Source organism: Dipodomys merriami, unplaced genomic scaffold, assembly GCF_024711535.1.
Source record: "Dipodomys merriami isolate MVZ:Mamm:240054 unplaced genomic scaffold, mDipMer1.0.p SCAF_35, whole genome shotgun sequence".
NCBI classification, from domain to species: domain Eukaryota; kingdom Metazoa; phylum Chordata; class Mammalia; order Rodentia; family Heteromyidae; genus Dipodomys; species Dipodomys merriami.
The window spans coordinates 14,219,185-14,242,329 of record NW_027205048.1 but is presented as its reverse complement, the minus strand read 5'-3'; the positions used below and the strand labels follow the sequence as shown (position 1 = coordinate 14,242,329).

General features: G+C 41.7%; 1 protein-coding gene across 1 annotated transcript in view; it reads right to left on the bottom strand.

Moving 5' to 3' along the window:
• The window catches only part of Abraxas2 (abraxas 2, BRISC complex subunit), a 41,283-nt gene that overhangs the window by 4,629 nt on the left and 13,509 nt on the right, over nt 1–23,145 (bottom strand). Inside the window, exons 3-8 of the mRNA XM_069988261.1 lie at nt 21,596–21,632; nt 18,038–18,104; nt 9,252–9,442; nt 7,536–7,655; nt 5,904–5,988; nt 2,888–3,002 (exon numbers count right to left, since the gene is read on the bottom strand). Of these exons, the coding sequence (XP_069844362.1) occupies nt 2,888–3,002; nt 5,904–5,988; nt 7,536–7,655; nt 9,252–9,442; nt 18,038–18,104; nt 21,596–21,632 (615 nt within the window). The remainder of the gene's footprint in view (nt 1–2,887; nt 3,003–5,903; nt 5,989–7,535; nt 7,656–9,251; nt 9,443–18,037; nt 18,105–21,595; nt 21,633–23,145) is intronic.

The window sequence follows — 23,145 nt, the reverse complement described above, 5'->3', positions numbered from 1 at the left end:
TGTACCTCAGCTCTTCAGCTCAAGGCTAGCGCTCTACCACTTGAGCCACAGAGCCACTTCTGACTTTCTTTTTGCTTATGTGGTACTGGGGAATCGAACCCAGGGCCTCATGCATGCAAGACAAGTGCTCTACCACTGAGCCACCTTCCCAGCCCTGTGTCAGCTTTTCTATCCTCACTTTTTCTTCCAGTTTTTAAGAGACCTGAAGGCTACTGCAAAAATAGCCCTTCCCACACTAGGAAATGGAAAGACCTTCCATGCTCTTGGATAGGCAGACTTAATATAGTGAAAATGGCAATACTGCCAAAATTAATATACAAGTTCAATGCAATTCCTATTAAAATCCCAATGACGTACATCTCTGAAATACAGAATACAGTCCAAAAATTCATATGGAACAACGAAAGACCTAGAATAGCCAAAACAATTCTAGGAAAAACAACATGGGAGGGATCTCGATGCCGAACTTCAAACTCTACTATAGAGCCATAATAACAAAGACAGCATGGTACTGGCACAAAAACAGACTCGAAGGCCAATGGAATAGAAGATCCAGAAATAAAACCACATGCCTAAAAATCAGCTGATATTTGACAAAGGAGCCAAAGACATACAGTGGAAGAAACACAGCCTCTTCAACCACTGGTGCTGGGAAAACTGGGCGTCCACATGCAGAAAACTAAAAGTGGACCCCAAATGGCGCTGTGCCTCAAGTGGTAGAGTGCTAGCCTTGAACTGAAGAGCTGAGGGACAGCACCCAGGCCCAGAGTTCAAGCCCCACACTGGCAAAAAAAAAAAAAAAAAAAAAATCCACATGAACTTAAAAAAAAAAATCCAAACAAAAATGGGCTGGGATGCAGCTCAGTGGGTTCGATCCCCAGTACCAAAAAAGACAAAACAAATACAGTTAAAAAAAAAAAATAAAAGTGGACCCCAGCCTATCACCATGCACCAACATCAACTCAAAATGGATTAAAGACCTTAACATCAAACCTGAATCTCTGAAACTACTGCAGGACAGAGTAGGAGAGACACTTGAACTTATAGGTACAGAAAGAAACTTCCTGAACAGAGTCCCAGGGTCACAACAAATTGGAGAGAGACTTGACAAATGGGACTACCTTAAAATAAAAAGTTTCTGCACAGCTAAAGCTATACCAACCAAGCTAGAAAGACAACCAACTAATTGGGAAAAAGTATTTACCAGCAGTATATCAGACAAGGGGTTAATATCCAGTATATACAGGGAACTCAAGAAACTAATCCCTCCCAAATCCAACAAACCAATTACTAAATGGGCAAGGGCACTAAAGAGAGACTTCTCAGAAGAAGAGATAAAAATGGCAAAGAAGCACATGAGGAAATGTTCACCATTCCTGGTTGTGAAGGAAATGCAAATAAAGACAACCCTGAGATACCACCTTTCCCCAGTCAAAACGGCCCACATCCTCAAGTCAGCCAACGACAAATGCTGGAGGGGATGTGGAGAAAGAGGAACCCTATTATACTGCTGGTGGGAATGTACACTTGTACGACCACTTTGGAAAGCAGTCTGGAGGGTCCTCACAAAGTTAAATATTGACCTCCTTTATGACCCAGTCATACCACTTCTAGGCATCTATCCTGAACAACAGGAACCAGTATACAAGGACACATGCACCTCCATGTTTATTATAGCACTGTTCACAATAGCCACGATATGGAAACGACCCAGATGTCCCGCCACAGATGAATGGATCCAAAAATTGTGGTATCTATACACAATGGAATATTATGCAGCCATTAGAAAGGACAAAATAATGGCACTTGCAGGGAAATGGATGGAACTAGAAGAAATCATGTTGAGCAAGGTAAGCCAAGAGCAAAGAGACAAACGACACATGGTCTCCCTGATTAGTGGATGTTAAATCCAAAATGTTAGGTGATACAACAAAATTAACAGGACTTAATAAACAAAGGACTTCCACTCATCTGGTCAAATCACTACTAAATAACGCCATGCTGCTGATCACATGTATGGTATATATGTGCACACCGGAGGGGAACCAGGAGGACACAAAACTAGAGGAAACCAGGGAAAAACATACAACAGCGGGACCCATCAGCTGTACTGGACATTGACCAAAATGAACTAAGCAATTCAATGGCAGCGATGGGAGGGAGGGAACAAGTAGAAAGAGGGAACAGCTGATGCTATGCAAAACAAAAGAAATGTTCATATCACCCAATGTGGAAGAAATAACTGCATCGCAAAGCTCATAGAACTCATAAACGTTATAGACCGTGAGAGACAATTTGCTCCATGAAAGTTAGAATGTGTTTGTGACTTTAACTAAGCATCACTTCACAATACTGTGAAATTTGGGAAATTATGTAACTACTTAATCACAGTAAAAAATTTGAAGAAAAAAAAATAGCCCTTCTCCTTAGGAAGAGCTCAGTGACAAGGGAATGTCTTTCCTTAAACAAGTTAACTTGGGGGGCTGGGAAGGTGGCTCAGTGGTAGAGTGCTTGCCTTGCGTGCATGAGGCCCTGGGTTCGATTCCTCAGTACCACATAAGCAAAAAGAAAAAAAGCCGGATGTGGTGCTGTGGCTCAAGTGGTAGAGCGCTAGCCTTGAGCTGAAGAGCTCAGGGACAGCGCCCAGGCCCAGAGTTCAGGCCCCACGACCAGACCCAAAAAACAAAAACAAAAACAAACAAGTTAACTTGGTGCTTGCTGAATGGAACTCATGCCACTTAATGTCTAATTGGATACTTAAAATAAGACATTTCAGGGCTGTGATGTAGCTCAGTAGCAAAGCAGGTACAACACTCTGGGTTCCATCCCCAGTACCAAAAAAAAGTCATTTCCCTGATACTAATGATAAAATTACTAAGAAACATACTTCTTTCTTGTTCTTTTTCATTTTTCTTCTGAGTGACTTGTCTTCTTAATTTATTCACTTCTGCCTGGCAAGATTCAACAACTCGCTCACTCTTTTCAACATCTGCACACACTGCCTGAGGAGGGAAAACATAAAAAGAAAGGTTAGTTTCATTCAAGCCTAAGGCACTTTAGAAACTCATTCTTTTTTTGGGGGGGTGGGGGAGGGTCCGGTTGTGGGGCCTGAACTCTGGGCCTGGGCGCTGTCCCTTAGCTCTTCAGCTCAAAGCTAATGCTCTACCACTTGAGCCACAGCACCACTTCCAGCTTTTTTCTTTTTGCTTATGTGGTATTGAGGAATTGAACCAAGGGCCTCAGGTCTGCAAGGCAAGCGCTCTACCACTGAGCCACCTTTCCAGACCCATAAATTCATTCTTATTACAAACTTAGAAAAAGACCAGATGATTAAATCAAGTTCAAAACAGACACATGAGATAGAAAGGACCAAGGAACTAGGATTGTTTTCTTGAGACAGGGTCTTGATATGCTGCCAAGACTGGCCTTAAGCTTAAAATGCTCCTGCCTCAGCCTCTTGCGGGCAAGGATTATAGGCATGTGCCACTGGAGCCCAGTGGCACACCACCTTACCTGGGTCCAGATTGTTCCTATCCATTGATTTCCTTTCTTAATCCTTGTACAATTCAGCTTATAAATTCTTTTTTTTTTTTTTTGTTGGTCATGGGGCTTGAACTCTGGGGCCTGGGCACTGTCCCTGAGCTCTTCAGCGCAAGGCTAGCGCTCTACCACTTGAGCCACAGTGCCACTTCCAGCTTTTTTCTACTTATATGGTGCTGAGGAAAAGAACCCAGGGCTTCATGCATGTGAGACAAGCACTCTACCACTGAGCCGACTTCCCAGCTTACAAATTCTTAAGAATAAGAGATACAATCTTGGGCTGAGAAGTTGGCTCAGTGGTAGAGTGCTTGCCTAGCGTACATGAGGCCCTCGGTTCGATTCCTCAGCATCATATAAGCTGGAAGTGGTGCTGTGGCTCAAGTGGTAGGAGGCTAGCCTTGAGCTGAAGAGCTGAGAGACAGAGCCCGGGCCCAGAATTCAAGCCCCACGATCGACCAAAAAAAAAAAAAAAATACAATCTTTTCCCTTGATTCATCTTTTTTTTTTGGTATATGTACCAGTCCTGGGGCTTGAACTCAGGGCCTAGGCATGTCCCTGAACTTTTTTGCTCAAATCTAATACTCTACCACTTGAGCCACAGCTCTACTTCTGGCTTTTTTGGTACTTAATTGAGATAAGAATCTCCTGCCTCGGCTGGCTTCAAACCATAATCCTCAGATCTCAGCCTCTTGAGTTGCTAGGATTACAGGCATGAGCCACTGAAGCCCAGCTAATTCTTCTTTTTTTTTTTGCCAGTCCTGGGGCTTGAACTCAGGACCTGAGCACTGTCCCTGAGCTTCTTTTACTCAAGGCTAGTACTCTACCACTTGAGTCATGGCGCCACTTCTGACCTTTTCTGTTTTTGTTGTACTAGGCAAACACTATCATGAAGCCACATTCCCAGCTCTAATTCACCATTTTTATTGAAGTGAAAAGGAAATTTTTTGCTACTAATGTAGCTTACAAACGAAGAGTAAAAGACAGCAATGAGATGCTTTCAACATTTATTTATAACCAACAAAGTAAAAAAAAGAGATAAGACAGATTTATTTAACAGGAAAATAATAATGAGGGAAAGCTAGAAAAGAGAATAATACATTCCAAAGTCAAGGTTTAATAAAAGGTAACTATTTGAAGTTGCATCAATATAATTCAATCATTAATAATCACTATGAGATATCAGTATTTTCAGAGCTGGCCTTCTTTAATCAACAAGGAAATGTCTAATAGTCACTGTGAAGTTCTTTTGGCCTGTGCTGACAGTTTGAAAGGGCATGGACATGAATTCAGGACAAAAGCTGTTTTCTACTGCACATTCTTCCCATAGCAGAAATACCAGAAACTTTCAGAAAGTAAGCTCGCACCAGTGAGCATGTAGAGTTCCAGATACAGTGAGTGGTAAGGGAAAGCCTAATTTGGAGAGGCACTGGAAACTGCCACTGTATGCTCTCTCCTTGTGCCCCAGGACTGCACTCAATCTTCCCCCTCTTTCCAATGCTGCCTTCATTCCTTACTTTATTCTTTGGAGACTTCTTCTAACAAAAATGCTTTTTCTAGCCTTAGGAGAGATTCTAACAAGCCACTGTCCTTCTTGCCCTGAAAGGCAAGTTCAAAGACTGTTTTGTGCTTAGGGTTTACCAGCAAGAACACATGATGATGAAAAGAATGTGGGAAAGTACTGTTAGTATCTAGCTCAGCATCTGGATCACTGAGGATGATTCCATAAATATTTGTTGTGTGGATGACTAAGAATGAACAGGCTCCACTGCAATCCTTCCACTTGAAAGAGGCAGGCCAAAAGCAAAGTAAGTGGTCTCAAAAGGAGGCAGAACTGAATTGAGCTATGAGCGCTTTTTTTTTGGGTCCGGTCATGGGGCCTGAACTCTGGGCCTGGGCACTGTCCCTCAGCTCTTCAGCTCAAGGCTAGCACTCTACCACTTGAGCCACAGCGCCACTTCCGGCTTTTTTCTTTTTGCTTATGTGGTGCTGAGGAATCGAACCCAAGGCCTCAGGCATGCAAGGCAAGCGCTCTACCACTGAGCCACCTTCCCAGCCCCTACGAGCGGCTTTTGATACTGTCTCTTCTTAGAATATGACTGATATTGATAGTTGTGTTCTGAACAGCTTTCTTTAAACTCAACATACATTTTCCTAGAAAGAGTGCTATTGTAACTGGGGGCCTAACTGCTTTAATAAACAATATTAAAATGTAGTTCAGAGGCTTCTGTGGACTAGCCCACCTGCTCTATAGATCTGACATTACTTCAGGAAGCACATCTGATGGACCACAGTTCAGATGTCAATTGGGAAATGATAAAAAATTAAAGCAATATACATACAATGACAACTAATAAATCAGTTACCTGTACTTTTTCCTGAAGTGCATTATAAACCTGATAAATAGCCCTGATGTCTTTCATTACTCCATCCTTGTCAAAAAAGTCAGTACTAGAAGACAGAAAAACAGATGTCAAAATTATTAAAACTGTCATGAACCAGAGAGACATTTTTCCTACCACTTCTATCATTAATCTGCAAATTAAATTGTGATTCTAAAATGCTCTTCCTACTAGAATTACAGCAGAGGAATTTAAAAAAAAAACCACATTAGCAAGGCAGTTTTAAGTACTAATTAGAAAATATACATCTTAGCCAGGTGTCAGTTGCTCATGCCTGTAATCCTAAATGAGATCTGAGGATCACGGTTCAAAGCCAGACTGGGCAGAAAAATCCATGAGACTCTTATCTCTAATAAACCACTAGAAAACCAGAAGTGGCACTGTGGTTCAAGAGGTAAAGCACTAACCTTGAGCTGAAGAGCTCAGGGACAGTGCCCACGCCCCAGAGTTCAAGCCCCACAACCACAAAAGAAAAAACAAAACAAAAAACAAAAACATATATATATATATATATGTCTCCCCCCCCCACCCCCCCAGACCCCCTCCAGTCAGTTGTGGAGCTTGAACTCAGCATCTGGGCTCTGTCCCTGAACTCTTTTGTTCAAGGCTAGTGCTCTACCACTTTAAGCCAGTGTCAGTACCAGTTTTCTGGTGGTTAATTGGAGATAAAAGTCTCAAGAACTTTTCCGCCTAGGTTGTATTTGTACCTCGATCCTCAGATCTCAACCTCCTGGATAGTGAGGATTACAGGCATGAGCCACTGGTGCCTGGCTTACAACTAACTATACATCTTTTTTTTTTTTTTTGGTTCCAGTCGTGGGGCCTGAACTCTGGGCCTGGGCGCTGTCCCTGAGCTCTTCAGCTCAAGGCTAGCGCTCTACCACTTGAGCCACAGCGCCACTTCTGGCCTTTTTCTTTTTGCTTATGTGGGGCTGAGGAATCAAACCCAGGGCTTCAGGCATGCAAGGCAAGTGCTCTACCACTGAGCCATCTTCCCAGCCCCTAACTATACATCTTTTAATGACTATGTTTTTTTAACTCTTAGAACCTTAGAAATACACATAGTCTTTCCCAACCTTTGTTTTGCCACCAAAAATATTTGTGGCAAATGATAAAAATACAGTAAACTATTTTTTAGTAAGAATAAAATTTTGTTTATGGTAATGACAATAGTCTAGAAAATTACCTTACTGTATTTTTCAATTCCCATCTTAACAAATTTGATTTCATTTATTTCCATAAACTTATCAATGATTTATTAATAAAGGAAATACTAGACAGGTGTTGGTGGCTCATGCCTGTCTATAATCCTAGCTACTCAGGAGGCAGACATCTTAGGATCGTGGTTCAAAGCCAGCCCAGGAAAGAAAGTCCATGAGACTCTTATCTCCAATAAACGACCAGAAAACTGGAAGTGGCGCTGTGGCTCAAGTGCTAGAGCACTTGCTTTGAGCTGAAGTGCTTAGAGACAGCACCCAGGCCCAGAGTTCAAGCCCCACAACCCACAAAAATAAATAAATAAATAAATAAATAAAAATAAAAAAAATACTGTCTGCAAGAGAAAGAAAAAAGCTCTCATTTTACCTTTCAACTTACCCATGCTCTTTAATAACTTTGGCATAACTCTGAGAAGTATTTGGCACTGAAGACACTTTGTATTCTTGCTGGCTAGTATTGCCTAGATTGGGAATAGCAAGTGATATCCTTTGATTATACCTAAGAGGAAAGTAGAAAAAGAAATAATGAAAAAAGAATCACTTTTTTTTTCTCTTTTAAAAAAACATATGGGAGGTGGGCTCCTGTGGCTCATGCCCGTAATCCTACTCAGGAGGCTGAGATCTGAGGACTATGGTTCAAAGCCAGCCTGGGCAGGAACATCCATGAAACTTTTTTGTTTGTTTGTTTGTTTGTTTTTTTGGGTCAGGTCATGGGGCCTGAACTCTGGGCCTGGGCACTGTCCCTCAGCTCTTCAGCTCAAGGCTAGCGCTCTACCACTTGAGCCACAACGCCACTTCCGGCTTTTTTCTTTTTACTTATGTGGTGCTGAGGAATCAAACCCAGGGCCTCATGCATGCAAGGCAAGCGCTCTACCACTGAGTCACCTTCCCAGCCCCTCCCCCTTTTTTTTTTGCATCCATGAAACTCTTATCTCCAATTAACTACCAGAAAACCAGAAGTGGTGCTGTGACTCAAGTGGTAGAGTACTTGCCTTGAGCTTAAGAGCTCAGGGACAGCGCCTAGGCCCAGAGCTCAAGCCCCACGACCTACAAAAAATAAAAACAAAAAAACAAAAACAAAAAACAACCATATGGGTCTTGCTATGTTGTTATACTGAAGGTGACCCTGTGAGCTCAAATTATCCTCCTATCTTATCTTCCTAAGTGCTGGGATTATAGGTATATACTGCCATCACCTTCTCTAAAAGTTTTACTTTAAGAATGGGGCTTGGCATAGTGGAGTGCAGTTGCAGAGTGGCTAATAAAGACTCCTTGCCCTGTTTTTTTTTAAAAAAAGAATGGAGCGTGGCCCAGCCACTAGTGGCCCAGCCACTAGTGGCCCACACTTGTAATCCTACTCAGAAGGCTGAGATCTGAGGATCCAAGTTCAAAGCCAGCCTGGGCAGGAAAGTCTGTGAGAATCTCATCTCCAATCAAGTACCAAAAAAAGAAAGAAGAAAGCTTTCAGTGGAGGTTTGGCTCAAATGCAGATCAGTAGACTTGCGCAAAAAAGCCAAAAAGGTCCTGAGTTCAAGCGAGGCGAGGCTGGACTTGAACCACAATAAAATCAGGTTCCCAAGTTTAAAAATAGTTATTTATTAATGATTATTTTCACTGATACTGACTGATTTCATTAAACTGAGTTTCCAAAGACAATATGACCCACCTAATCATGTTTTTTCACTTTAACAAGTTCACAATGCAAAACCCTCATTAACCAGCAGGTGGAATCAATTTTACAGTTTTGTCTTTGAAACTGTTGTTCTAACATCCTGATCAGACCTCTAAAGCAATACATCTACATTGCTATAATAGATCAAGAAGAAGTAAATGGTGGTTCCTACCTGTTCACTCCCATATGAATTTATGCATAGTATCATGTCTTACTAATGCTTATTAATCTAAAAACAGTTTAATTTATATAAATACTTGACAAGGAAAATACCTTCTCTTAACTATTCAGAGAGCAACAAAAGCATTTCTTTATAGATACTATAAATACACGACAATGCACAAACATTTTCAAAGCTATAAATCTCAATTACTTGTGCAAACTTCTTTCTCTTTATGAGACAGATGGAAAGATTTTCTTTACCTGCGATTTGGTCTAAAGAGAACATACTCTAAAGCATGAGTGGAATTGTTGGCAGTGGAGATGAAGCTGAAGAGGAGGAAGACGAGGTCGGGCACACCGAGGATGCGAGTGAGCTGCTTGTGGATAACCTGTTCTCTGTATGACATCTGCTGTTGAGTATTTCGTCGGAATCTATACCATCCAATAACTTTCTGTAGCAAAACAGAAGAAAAGTATTAGAAGTTGCATGAAATCCTACAAATTTAATTCTGAATGTATCCACACAAACACTGTACACAAATACTCATAGTAGCTTTACATGAGATAGCCTCAAACGGAAAGCAAGCAACTGTCCATCAGCAAGTGAACAGGTAAACAAATTGTGATGTACCTATATACTGGAGTACTACTCAATAATAAAAAGGAACAAATGACTGGTATATACAATATGGATGAATCTCGAATTATGAATGAAATTAATTCCGAATGAAAGAAGCCAGACACAAGGGTCTATCTACGTAAAACTCTGGAAAATGAAAATTCATCTACATTGAGATGGAGCAATTCCATGGCTGCGAGGGCCAGGTGAGGAAGTGGAATGAGAAAAATACATAGGAAACTTCTGCCACTGAATGGTATGTTCATTATTGCCTTACAGTGATGGTTTCATGGATGTGTACACATACCAAACTGATCACTGTATACACTAAATATGTGTATTTTATCATATGACAACTATATTCCATAGCCTATTTTTAATAGCCATTTTGACAAACTATAACATATCTAAACCGGCTAAGTGAATTAACATATAGAAAGTATACTTCTCATAATGTGACTTGCTGAACATCTTGAAAACAGATGACATGAGGCATCTGGAAGTCTTGCCAGAATGCCTTCCTGGGTCTCTCTCATATCTGTAGAGCCAGGAATCTGAATTTAAGATAAATTCTTTGAGTTTTCTTTTGCGTTTGAAAATTTGAAAGCCTGTTGTAGAAACAGCTTAATTTTTAAATTAGAAACACCATCTCCATAAACCTTGCTTCTTTGAAATAAATACTAAGTAAAAATCTTGAGTTTTTGTTTTTGTGCCAAGACTGGGGCTTGAACTAAGTTTTGCATTCACACAATTGTGTTCCATCACTTGAGCCATGCCTCCCAGTCAAAAAAATCCTGTTTTTAAGGTAAAAGTGAGCCAGGCATGATGGTGTATGCCTATAACCCCAGCCCTGGATTGACTGAGGACGGAGGAGGATTGCAAGGTCAGGTCAGTCTACACTAGCAAATTCATGGCCAGTCTCAACAAACCTGTTACAAACAAACACACACAGGAAGGGAGTTTAAAACTGTCAACATTATTTTAAAATAGTAAATTTAAAATATATTCTGGCACCTTCAAGTAGAAAGGAAGTAAATTAACAGTCACTGAATACTTGTGCCAAACTTTCCATTCTTTCTTTCTTTCTTTCTTTTTTCTTTTAGCACTTTTTTTTTTTTTTGGTCAGTTGTGGGGCTTGAACTCTGGGCTTGGGCACTGTCCCTGCACTCTTCAGCTCAAGGCCAGTGCTCTACTGCTTGAGCCACAGCACCACTTCATCTTTCTTTTTTCTTTTTGCCAGTCCTGGGGCTTGAACTCAGGGCCTGGGCACTGACCCTCAGCTTTTTTTGCTCACAGCTGGCACTCTACCACTTGAACCACAGCGCTACTTCTGGCTTTTTTTGTTATGTAGTACTAAGGAATCAAACCCAGGGCACCATGCATACTAGGCAAGCACTCTACCACTAAGCCAATCAGTGTACAATCTTATGAGACCTGTCCTTTTACTTTTCAATTTTATTATTAAGTAGTTGTACAAAAAGATTACAAGTCCAAGCCGGGCGCTGGTGGCTCACGCCTTTAATCCTAGCTACTCAGGAGGCTGAGATCTGAGGATCGCGGCTCAAAGCCAGCCCGGGCAAGAAAGACCGTGAGACTCCTATCTCCAATAAAACCACCAGAAAACCGGAAGTGGCGCTGTAGCTCAAGTGGTAGAGCGCTCGCCTTGAGCTGAAGAGCTAAGGGACAACGCCCAGGCCCCAGAGTTCAAGCCCCACGACCGACAAAAAAAAAAAAAGATTACAAGTCCATAAGCCATGAATCTTGATCAATATAAGACCTGTATTGTCCAAAGTCAGGTGACTGAACAACAGCCACAGTGTAGAACTTGGCTACCTGTCTCTTTCCATGGTACGACACTAACTTCAAAATTCCATGTTTCATGAAGAACAGTGAAAAGTAGTCTTTCTTTATCATGGGGCTTGAACTCTAGGCCTGGGTGCTGTCCTGAGCTCTTCAGCTCAAGGCAAGCACTCTACTACTTGAGTCACAGCGCCACTTCCGGTTTTCTAGTGGTTTGTTGGAGATAAAGAGTCTCATGGATTTTCTTGCCTGGGCTGGCTTTGAACCACGATCCTCAGATATCAGCCTCCTGAGTAGCTAGGATTTTGGGCATGAGCCACTGGCGCCCAGCTGAAATGTAGTTTTTATTTTGGGTTAAAAAAATTTTGTGAGTCAAGCAGAAAAGGTCAGATAAGTTGATGTTAGGGAAATGAACCCTAAGATATGTATTCAAATGTTTTTTTCTTTCATGCGATTATTTCTAACACATTTATAATATTATTTCTTTGTTCCATTGTATGTCCCTCCCCACCCCATAACCCCTGCTTTCACTGTATTTGATGTTTGTGGAGGGGAAGGGAAAAAACAAATCGTTTAAATAGGGAGACAGGTGGACCCATTGCAACAATGAGACCTACAAGTCGTTATGTTGAAAATGAACTTTACAAATTTGGTGGTGGTGGGGGGGGGAGGGTTAGGTGGGGGGGGGGAGGGGAGGATGGGATGGGAAAGGGAAACAAAGGAGGAGGCTACAATGTTTGATAAGAAATGTACTCATTATCTTGCCCATGTAAAAATTTGTGCCATTTCTGGAGCTTGAACTCGGTGCCTTTTGCTCTCACTTGTAATTTTTGTTCATAAGTCTGGCGCTCTATCACTTGGGTCACACCTCTACTTTGTTAATTGAAGGTAAGAGTTTCTCAGATTTGTTTGCATAGGCTGGCTTTCAACTGAGATCCTTAGATCTCAGCCTCCTGAGTAGCTAGGATTACAAGTGTAAACTATTGGTACCTAGTTTAAAAGTAGTTCCGTATCCAGCAAAAAATAGAGGGCTGGGAAGGTGGCTCAGTGGTAGAATGTTTGCTTTGCATGCATGAGGCCCTGGGTTCAATTCCTCAGTACCACATAAGCAGAAAAAGTCAGGAGTAGTGCTGTGGCTCAAGTGGTAGAGTGTTAGCCTTGAGCTGAAGAGCTGAGGGACAGTGCCCAGGCCCAGAGTTCAGGCCCCATGACCAACAAAAAAAAAAAAAAAAGATAAAGAAACTATCCATTAGTGAGAGCTCTCAGTGTATGTGAACATGACATCTTTATTCTAAGATTGGATCCTTTGTGCTAAATACTGGAACTACCCCTGCAGGCCTGGGTCACACCTCACACTCTATCTCCAAAAGACTTGAATAGCACTTGGCAGATAACTTGTTTTCACAAAATATTCATTGACTAGCAGAATCTTACAAATGGTGACAGGCTAAGTAACAGTGCTTTTCAGTTATGCCAAGTCCAACTGTTTTCAATCATTTGTCTTTTCTACTTTATGTCAACTATCAACTGATAATGATTTGACATTTGTCTATATTTATAAACAGATTCTCCCTTCAATCTGAAAACTGAAGGGTGAGATGCCAAGTCAATTCATATTGGTGGTGTCTACAATTCTACCTTTTAGAACTAAAAGAGAAGCTAGTCACAAATTACTGGGGAACTAGCTCACTGGTGTTGAAAAGCATATTTCAGATAGCTATGTCTGGAGCACCATGAGGCATTCTAAGTAAGGTGGCCTCTTTTTTTTTTTTTGGTCCGGTTGTGAGGCCTGAACTCTGGGCCTGGGCGCTGTCCCTCAGCTTTCAGCTCAAGGCTAGCGCTCTACCACTTGAGCCACAGCGCCACTTCCGGCTTTTTTCTTTTTGCTTATGTGGTGCTGAGGAATCGAACCCAGGGCCTCATGCATGCAAGGCAAGCGCTCTACCACTGAGCCACCTTCCCAGACCCAGGTGGCCTCTTTTTTGTGGCACCTCCTGTACAGGCAGCTGCGTGAAAATGAAGCTGAGTATCTCCTTCCTGTCCTCTGGCTGTTAGGAACTCACTGAAGTGAATAGTGAGCGTGAATTTCCTACTCTTTATAAGAAGCATATGGTCACAGAAGTTGCTGTTGACACTCTAAAGTAGGAATGACAAACAAGGCTTTCCTATGAAGCAGAGTATCTTGACTTGTTTACTTGTTGCTGAGAAAAGGGCATGTTAAAGACCAAAGAGAACTGGAGAGAAAATGTACATCTGAGGTTGCACTGAAAATGTCTATCTGAGACAATTTGCTCCAGGAAAGTTAGAATGAACTTGTGACTTTAAATGAGCATCATTATTCCACAATACTGTGAAATTCCGGAAATTATGTAATCAATCACAATCAAAAAAAAAAAAAAAAAGAACCTCAGGGAAGGTAGGGAGGGAAGGGATGGTAGGGGGAAAACAATGGAGGGGGTAACAATGTTCAAGAGGAAGTGTACTCATTACCTCACTCATGTAACTGTAACCCTCTGTATAGTATCTTTACAATAAAAAAAAAAAAGAAAATGTCTACCTGAGCATTCTCAACTAGAAATTAGTTAACAAAAAAGAGGGAGATAGGGATATTCCTGGACCAATAAGATACTATGCCTCTTTGTCTGGAGTACAAAAGAGCTAGCACAATATGCAAACCTTTCAATCTCTCTAAAGAAGATGTCAGCCAATTTGTTGCCAAAAAGCCAATGAACAAAGAAGGCAAGAAACCCAGGCCCATGCTCCCAAGACCCAGCATCTTGTTACTCCATGTGTCCTGAAGTATAAACACTGGCATGTTGCTCTGAACAAACAACATGCTGAGACCACAGAATATGCTCAACTTTTGGCCAAGAGGATGAAGAGAAAGCCAAAGAAAATCTCAAGAAACAGATTGCCAAGAGATGAAGGCTCCTCTCTGAGCTTCGCTTCTAAGTCTGAGTTCAATCAAAACTAAGAATCTCTGCAGTCTTCACTCCCATTTCCTGTGTGGGAAGCAGGAAATGCTAATCCATTCTTCCATTTCTCCCTACTTAATCCTGTTATACTAGAATAAACCATTAGCAAAATTTAATAAAGAATACTTTGCTGGGCACTGGTGGCTCACACCACTGTAATCCTAGCTACTTAGGAAGCTGAGATAAGAGGATCACGGTTCATAGCCAGCCCAGGCAGGAAAGTCTGTTAGACTCTTATCTTCAATAAACCACCAGAAAACCAGAAGTGGCGTTGAGGATCAAGTGGTAAAGCACTTGCCTCGAGCTGAAGAGCTGAGGGACAGTGCCCAGGCCCAGAGTTCAAGCCCCACACTGACCAAAAAAAAAAAAAGAATACTTTAAGAGTAACAAATAAATGATCACACCTAAAAAAAGAATCATGGACAACCTCCTCTAAACTGTATCCTCCATAAACTGCTTGTTTACGCTTCATTACCAATTTCTCCCATAGACTTTCTTCTCTATTCTTAACATTCATTTACATTTCCTGGAGCCAAAATAATCATGCTAATCCTGGGATCTTTTGGGCCTTATGAAGATACTAAGAGGAGTACTAAATTTATTTTCTGTTGAAAAGTAGATACTTTCAGAAAACAGAAATCTTGCTGGGCGCTGGTGGCTCACGCCTGTAATCCTAGCTACTCAGGAGGCTGAGATCTGAGGATCACGGTTCAAAGCCAGCTCGGGCAGGAAAGACCGTGAGACTCCTATCTCCAATAAACCACCAGAAAACCGGAAGTGGCACTATAGCTCAAGTGGTCTAGAGCGCTTGCCTTGAGCTGAAGAGCTGAGGGACAGTGCCCAGGCCCAGAGTTCAAGCCCCACGACCGACAAAAAAAAAAAACAAAAAAAACAAAAAACAGAAATCTTCCTTTGGCCTTGGGTGGTCTTAGCCTAAAATTTGAGGCCTGGAGAAACTATAAATACAACATGAATTCTGCTAGAGTAGTAATTCTCTGACCACTCTGTACCTAAGCTTTTCCTAACAAAAACATAGCCTCTATCTCAACTTTTATTTTTCCAGACTAGGATATGAACTCAAGGCCTCATACTTGGTTAGCAGTGCTCTTGAGTCACTTGAGGCAGGCCTCCACCCTGGCTTTTTCCTTGTTATTTTGGGGATGGAGTCTCACAGACTCTTCTGCCCAGGTTAGCCTTGACCCACAATCTTCCAGTGTCATATTGCTGAACAGCTAAGATTACAGGTATGAGCCACTGGGGCCTGACTCAATCCTAACATCTTAAGTATATCTTTGTAGGTAGTACAGCTTTTGAGGAAAAAGTATAATTTTGTGCCTTTCTTGAGGGGGGAGGGGATCCAAACTAGAATAAACTAGAGCTGGGATTACAGGCATGTACCACCATGCCTAGCTTACTTATTTTTATTTATTTTTTTAAAATTTATTTATTTTTTCTTTTGGTCAGTGGTGGGGCTTGAACTATGGGCCTGGGCACTGTCCCTCAGCTCTTCAGCTCATGGCTAGCACTCTACCACTTGAGCTACAGCGCCACTTCCCATTTTCTGATGGTTTATTGGAGATAGGAGTCTCACAGTCTTTCCTGCCCGGGCTGGCTTTGAACTGTGATCCTCAGATCTCAGCCTCCTGAGTAGCTAGGATTACAGGTGTGAGCCACCAGTGCCCGGCTCTTATTTATTTTTAGTGTCTACAGTTTTGAAACCTATTAAAAAAATACACACAACTTTCTGGTCCTTTCAATATGTACTTTAATATGTAATGAGTACTCTAGAAAACTGTGCTATACTAAGAGGCTCAATGGAACAAAGTTCAGTTTTATAAAGCCATTTGGAATGAAGTTCAGTTTTATAAAGCCGTTATCATTAAAAGCTCACAATCTAAACTGAAAACAAATGAGGAAGTAAGTTGTTACTTGAGAGATGAGGGATGGACTGCTGAGAGATACCAGAATGTTTGCTCCCATGCAAATCACTGAAAATGAGAGCAGAGCTCACAATGCCCTTTCCCATTTGAGCACATACCCTGGATGGATCAGCAGACAGAGCTTCCTAAGCTTGCTGCCACACATGAAGCCACTCTGCCTTTTTTCCACCCCATCCTTACAGACTTCCTATTCTTTCTTTTATGTTGCTTTCTTCCTTTACATGAGCCTACTCTACTCAGCAGTGGTACTAAGAAAGACACTAGGAAGGCTGTAATTACACTTGGCTTGACAAGTTGAGAATTTTTTTTTAAGTGATGCCTCAAGAGTCAATCTATTGTCTTAAGGCAAAAAAAGAGAAAAAACCCTGTTCATGATATAATAGAGTTTTTGTTTTGTTTTGTCTTGTTACAGGTACCAGGGTTGAACCTGCTTGGGTTACTTGCTCATAGCTGACACTCTACCACTTGGGCCATGCCTCTAGACTGGATTTTTGTTGGTTATTTAGAGACAGAGTCTTGAAGACTTTTCTACTTTGGCTGGCTTTGAAGTCTAATCCTCCAGATCTCAGCCTCCTGAATAGCTAGAATTATAGGCCTGAGCCATTGGTGCCCAACAGTAAATTGAAGCTTTCAGACAATAAATAACAAAACTTGGATCATTTCAATTTTATTCAGATTTGTTTACCATATGTAATAGAAAATCATATGCATGTGTTGATAAGAATAGGAGTAACAGGGGCTAGGAATGTGGCTTAGTGGTAGAGTGCTTGCCTAGTATGCATGAAACCCTGGGTTTGATTCCTCAGTACCACATAAACAGAAAAAGTCGGAAGCAGCGCTGTAGCTCAAGTGACAGAGAACTAACTAGCAAAAGAAGCTCAGGCACAGTGCCCAGGCCCTGAGTTCAAGCCCCAAGGGAAAAAAAAAGAATAGGAATAACATATCTAATGATGTTTGATTGAAATTGACATTTTTGAGAAATATTTTTCCTGATTATAAATTAATGAACATTAAACATTTACAAAATTATTTTAAATTACAAGTAGAAAAAAAACATACCATCCACAGTTCACTGAACTGCCGTTATCTTTCCAGATTATAGTTCACTTTTTATTTCCTATTTTAACATAATGGGATAATTCTATAAATATCTAATTTTTTTTTCTGGTAAAAGAGTATCAACAGGGCTGGGAAAGTGGCTCAGTGGTACAGTGCTTGCCTTGCATACATGAGGCCTTGGATTCGATTCCTCGGCACCACATAAGCAGAAAAAAAAAGGCCGGAAGTGGCACTGTGGCTCAAGTGGTAGAGCACTCGCCTTGAGCTGAAGAGCTGAGGGACAGTGCCCAGGCCCAGAGTTCAGGCCCCACGACCGAACCCCAAAAAAAAAGAGTATCAACATTATCTCATATCTGTAACTTACCTTTAAAATCTAAGTAATAGAAGTCTTACATATTAGCATAAAGTATCATTATTCCATTTTATAATTGTTCCATTTTACATTCCTTTCTGTTTTTGAGTGCTTAGATGAAGAACTATTTTTTTTATTGTGAAAATACAGTTACAATTACATGGGCAAGATAATGAGTACATTTCTTATCAAGCATTGTAGCCTCCTCCTTTGTTTCTCCTTCCCATCCCTTCCCATCCTCCCCCAACCCCCCCCCCCCAAGAACTATTTTCAAATTAGATGGAGTAATAAATAAAACATACCTTTCTCCGATCTTTCAGAATCCTGTCCAAACTCTCTTCATTAACTTTGTTTGCATAGTCATAAAAACTGTTTTTTTAGAGAAGAAAAAAATTCTTGTCAAAATTCCATAGTACAGTGACCTGTACCTGCTTAGCTATATGTACCCATGGGGTATTTAACCCTAATAAAGATGTAATGGCTTGTCTTCAAAGGCATATAAAGAGAAATCAGTCTTAATGCTTTCTTGGTATGAAGTTCTCTTTTGTATCAAACAGTTGAGATCACTATAATCAAATGGTGTTACTTCCTCAGGAGGGAGGTTCTGACAGCAAGTGATTACACATGTGTAGTTTCTAATGGCTGCTACATCTTTGTTTCTAAGCATCAAAAATAACATCATTTTCTGAGAAATGAAGGGAGATGAATATCTGCTGAATGTTTAATGAGACACTCAGCTGCATGCTTTCTCATGCAATCACATCCTTCTTGCATCAGTGATGAGAGGTATGAGTTTAGCCCAACAATCAGGAAGTTTTATTCCATTTTTTACAGATAAAGATAGCAATGTTAACTGACTTGCCCCAAGCTGAAGAGCTAGCACAAAAGGGCTGGGATTTGAAGCCAGGTCTGGTTAGCTTCAAACAATGCATTCACTTCCCAAACAGACCAATGCAATGAGCTCAGATATACTTTCCTGTCTCTGGTGACTGTCCTAGGAATGCCATCCTCCTCTTACTACCGTAAGTGCAGGCCCTAAAGGCAGGAAAGAGTTCAAAAAATCACTGACTCAGGCACCAAGAGATACTAGGTCCAGCCCAAATTCTGCTTTTTCCTGTAAAATGTGGGGCAAGTCACTTTATCTGTTCTCCATTTCCTTTTTTGCAAAATAAGGAGTTTGGAGTAGACACCTGATCTCTAAGGTTTTTTTTGTTGTTGTTTTTTTAACTCTAGGAATTATGAATATCTGAATTAAACTCAATCAAATCCTGTCCTTGCTCTGGTACTGACAGTTTTATGGAATTCCTTAGCAGGGGGAGGCCAAGCACATCCAGTGGAGCTACACCAGGCCTAGAGCAGATTCTTTCAGGGGTGAGACAGAGGCAGTGTGTAGAATAAAACTCCGCCCATTTCATGGCTCTGACATCTGACATTCTTTTCAAATGACCAATAGTTGCTCCTCTGCTATTGGTCTTATTATAGCTTCCCCATTCCACTTTCAGTTATGTGTAAATCTAAACTAGGTGGGGTTCTTGGCTACTTTCAGGCTTTGTTTACTGGTAGCCAGCTGGCATGATGACAGTCCTCTATAATAGTCTAAGAGTAGAGGTGTATGTGAAGAGTAGACATGGTAAGAGTCAGGGGTGCTGGGGTATCAGAGCCTGGGTGTTTAGAGTGAGAGCTTCAGGGTTCAAACAGCAAAAAGAGGTAGGCCAAAGGGGTTGGTGGGGTGAAGGAATGATCAAGAACACTGAATGGTGTTTATGTGGGCATACTGGAAGCACACTGGCATGCCTTCTGGGGAGGCAGAAGTAGGGCCTAGGGGAGTTTTATGCAGCACACAGGGGAAAGCATTCCAGCCATCAGATGGTAGGGTTTGAGGCTTAGAAAGATGACAGAGCCTAGGTGGTGGTTTTGGAGAAGTGTGGGGACTGGGAGATACTGGACTCCTCTGTCCTATCTTTTCCCTCCAGATCTATTTCTATTGTTTGCTTTCTCCCTCTGAATGTTGTCTTCTCATTTCTTTCTGTCTGTTGTTTAGTTGGTCATATAATGAAACTGGTGTATATTAGCTTAAACAGTAAGCACAAAGGTAAGTCATATGTACCCCTTCCTTACTTAAAAAAATTCTTTGAAGGGCTGGGAAGGTGGCTCAGTGGTAGAGTGCTTGCTTTGCATGCATGAGGCCCTGGGTTCGATTCCTCAGCACCACATAAGCAGAAAAAGCCAGAAGTGGCACTGTGGCTCAAGCAGTAGAGTGCTAACCTTGAGCGGAAGAGCTGAGGGACAGCGTCCAGGCCCAGAGTTCAGGCCCCACACCGACAAAAAAAAAAAAAAAGTTGAAGAGATGTTTTTTCTTCTTCTTTTCAGCCAATCCTGGGGCTAAAACTCTGGGCCTGAGCTTTTGTAATAAAGGCTAGCACTCTATCACTTGAACACAGCTCTACTTGGCTTTCTGTGGTTAACTGGAGATGAGTCTCTTGGACTCTCTTGCCCAGAATGCTTTGAATCATCATCCTCAGATCTCAGCCTCCTGAGTAGTTTAGTATTATATGCATAAACCACTGGTTTCTGGATGAAATAGTTTGGCTAGGATGCCCTGGCTAGTCTCAAACTCTTGGGCTTAAGTGGTTCTCCTGCTTCAGCCTTCTGAGTAGCCACAACTACCACAGGCATAAGCCACTGTAGCTGTCTCCTTTACTTACATGTGAGAGTTGACTACTGACCTCTTTTTTTTTTTCTTTTTCTTTTTTTTTTTTTTTTGTCGGTCGTGGGGCTTGAACTCTGGGCCTGGGCGCTGTCCCTCAGCTCTTCACCTCAAGGCGAGCGCTCTACCACTTGAGCTACTGGTGGTTTATTGGAGATAGGAGTCTCAACGGTGGTTTTCTGGTGGTTTATTGGAGATAGGAGTCTCACGGTCTTTCCTGCCCGGGCTGGCTTTGAGCCGCGATCCTCAGATCTCAGCCTCCTGAGTAGCTAGGATTACAGGCATGAGCCACCAGCGCCTGGCTTTTTTTTTTCTTTTTTTCTGATGCTGGTCCAGGGGCTTGAACTTAAGAGCCTAGGCACTGATCCTGGGCTTTTTGCTTTTTGCTCAAGGCTAGAGTTCTAACACTTGGGTCACAGCTCCACTTCTGGGTTTTCTTTTTGGCAGTTAATTGGAGATAAGTGTGTCACAGACTTTCCTGCCCAGGCTGGCTCTGCAATTCTCAAATCTCAGCCTAGAGTGGGTATGATTATAGGCATGAGCCACCATTGCCTGGCTCCACTGAACATTTTTAATTTCTCACTTCTTATGTAATATGTCAAAAAGTCACAAAAAAATAACACTTCTTAAAGTATTTTTATCTGTATGTCATCTTAACTTTGTTCTATATGTACAAAGCTTTTGATAGGAGGTGAAGAAGTCTCCCATTCTAAATCACTGAAGCCATGATTTATACATTTCCCATCCCCTTTCCTAATCTAACATAGTACTTCACACATAGCTAGAGTTAAATGAATAAGAATTTTGGGTTCCTTCAATTATTACTGTAATTTTATAGTCATAATCTGCTACAGGCCTAAATTCACTAGCTTTGCTTTTTTTTTTTTTTTTTTTAATTTTGTTTCTTGCCAGTCCTGGGGCTTGAACTCAAGGCCTGGGCACTGTCCCTGAGCTCTTTTTGCTCAAGATTAGTACTCTACTAATTGAGCCACAGCACCACTTCTGGCTTTTTCTGTTTATGTGTTACTGAGGAATCGAACTCAGGGCTTCATGCATGCTAGGCAAGCACTCTACCACTAAGCCACATTCCCAGCCCCCAATTCACTAGTTTTTAATCAATCCTTTTAATAAGAACTGAAAGCATGTAGCTTACCTAAAAAGTTTTGAACAAGGCTGATGGTTATGGATTTCTGTAAAAAGAAAGGAAAACACTTCAGTTAATCATGTGAGACACAGACAACCATAAAATAGCTTAGGATTATTTTTTTTTTTGGTCAGTCTTGGGGCTTGAACTCTGGGCCTGGGCGCTGTCCCTAAGCTCTCTTCAGCTCAAGGCTAACACTCTACCACTTGAGCCACAGTGCCACTTCTGGCTTTTTCTGTTTATGTTGTGCTGAGGAATCAAACCTAGGGCCTCATGCATTTGAGGCAAGCACTACACCACTGAGCTACCTGCCCAGCCCAGATTTTTTTTTTTTTTTTGATTGGTCATGGGTCTTGAACTCTGGGCCTGGGCACTGTCCCTCAGCTCTTCAGCTCCAGGCTAGCACACTCTACCACTTGAGCCACAGCACCACTTCCGGCTTTTTTCTTTTTTCTTATGTGGTGCTGAGGAATTGAACCCAGGGCCTCTGGCATGCAAGGCAAGTGCTCTACCACTGAGTTACCTTTCCACTCCCAGATTTTTTGTTTTTAAACAAAATCTTTGATAATGAAGACAGTCTTCCATCAAACCAGAAGCAAAGGCAGTATGGTGTGCCTGCTCAACAGTTACACCAGGGACACAAGATAGAACAAGCAGACTGGAGAACAAGAGTTCTGCTCTGTTTGCCCATGTGTGATGGGCACACAGTTGAAGGTCTTTCAGGAACATGCAGCTATTGTGTGTCTTATTCAATCTTACCAATTTCAGCAACTCATCACAGGAAAAAGTAAACACTGATTGGAAGTATTTAATCAAGTGGCATAAAAGCTATAAGGGTGCTGGTGGCTCATGCCTGTAATCCTAGCTACACAGGAGGTTGTGATCTGAGGATGGTGGTTCAAAGCCAACGCAGGCAGGAAAGTACATGAGACTCTTATCCCCAATTAACCACCAGAAAATTGGAAGTGGGGCTGTGGCTCAAAGTGGTAAGCACTAACGTTGAGCAAAAGACCTCAGGGTCAGTGCTTGGTACCCAGGCTCTGAGTTCAGGCCCCATGTCTGAAAAAAATACCCAAAAAGTTGTAAATACAACTTAGGGAGAAAAGGGTCGGGCTGGGATGTAGCTCAGTGGCAAAGCGCTTGCCTAGCAAGTGCAACGTCCTGGGTTCGATCCCCAGTACCAAAAAAAAAAAAAAAAAAGAAAAGACAAAAAAATACATTTAAAATAAAACCCAAACAAACAAACAAACAAAAAAAAAAAAAGCCGGGCGCTGGTGGCTCACGCCTGTAATCCTAGCTACTCAGGAGGCTGAGATCTGAGGATCGCAGTTCAAAGCCAGCCTGGGCAGGAGAGACCGTGAGACTCCTATCTCCAATAAACCACCAGAAAACCGGAAGTGGCGCTGTAGCTCAAGTTGTAAAGTGCTCGCCTTGAGCTGAAGAGCTGAGGGACAGCGCCCAGGCCTAGAGTTCAAGTCCCACGACCGACAAAAAAAAAAAAAAAAGGGTCTTTTTTTTTTTTTTTTTTTTTTTTGTCAGTCATGGGGCCTGAGCTCTGG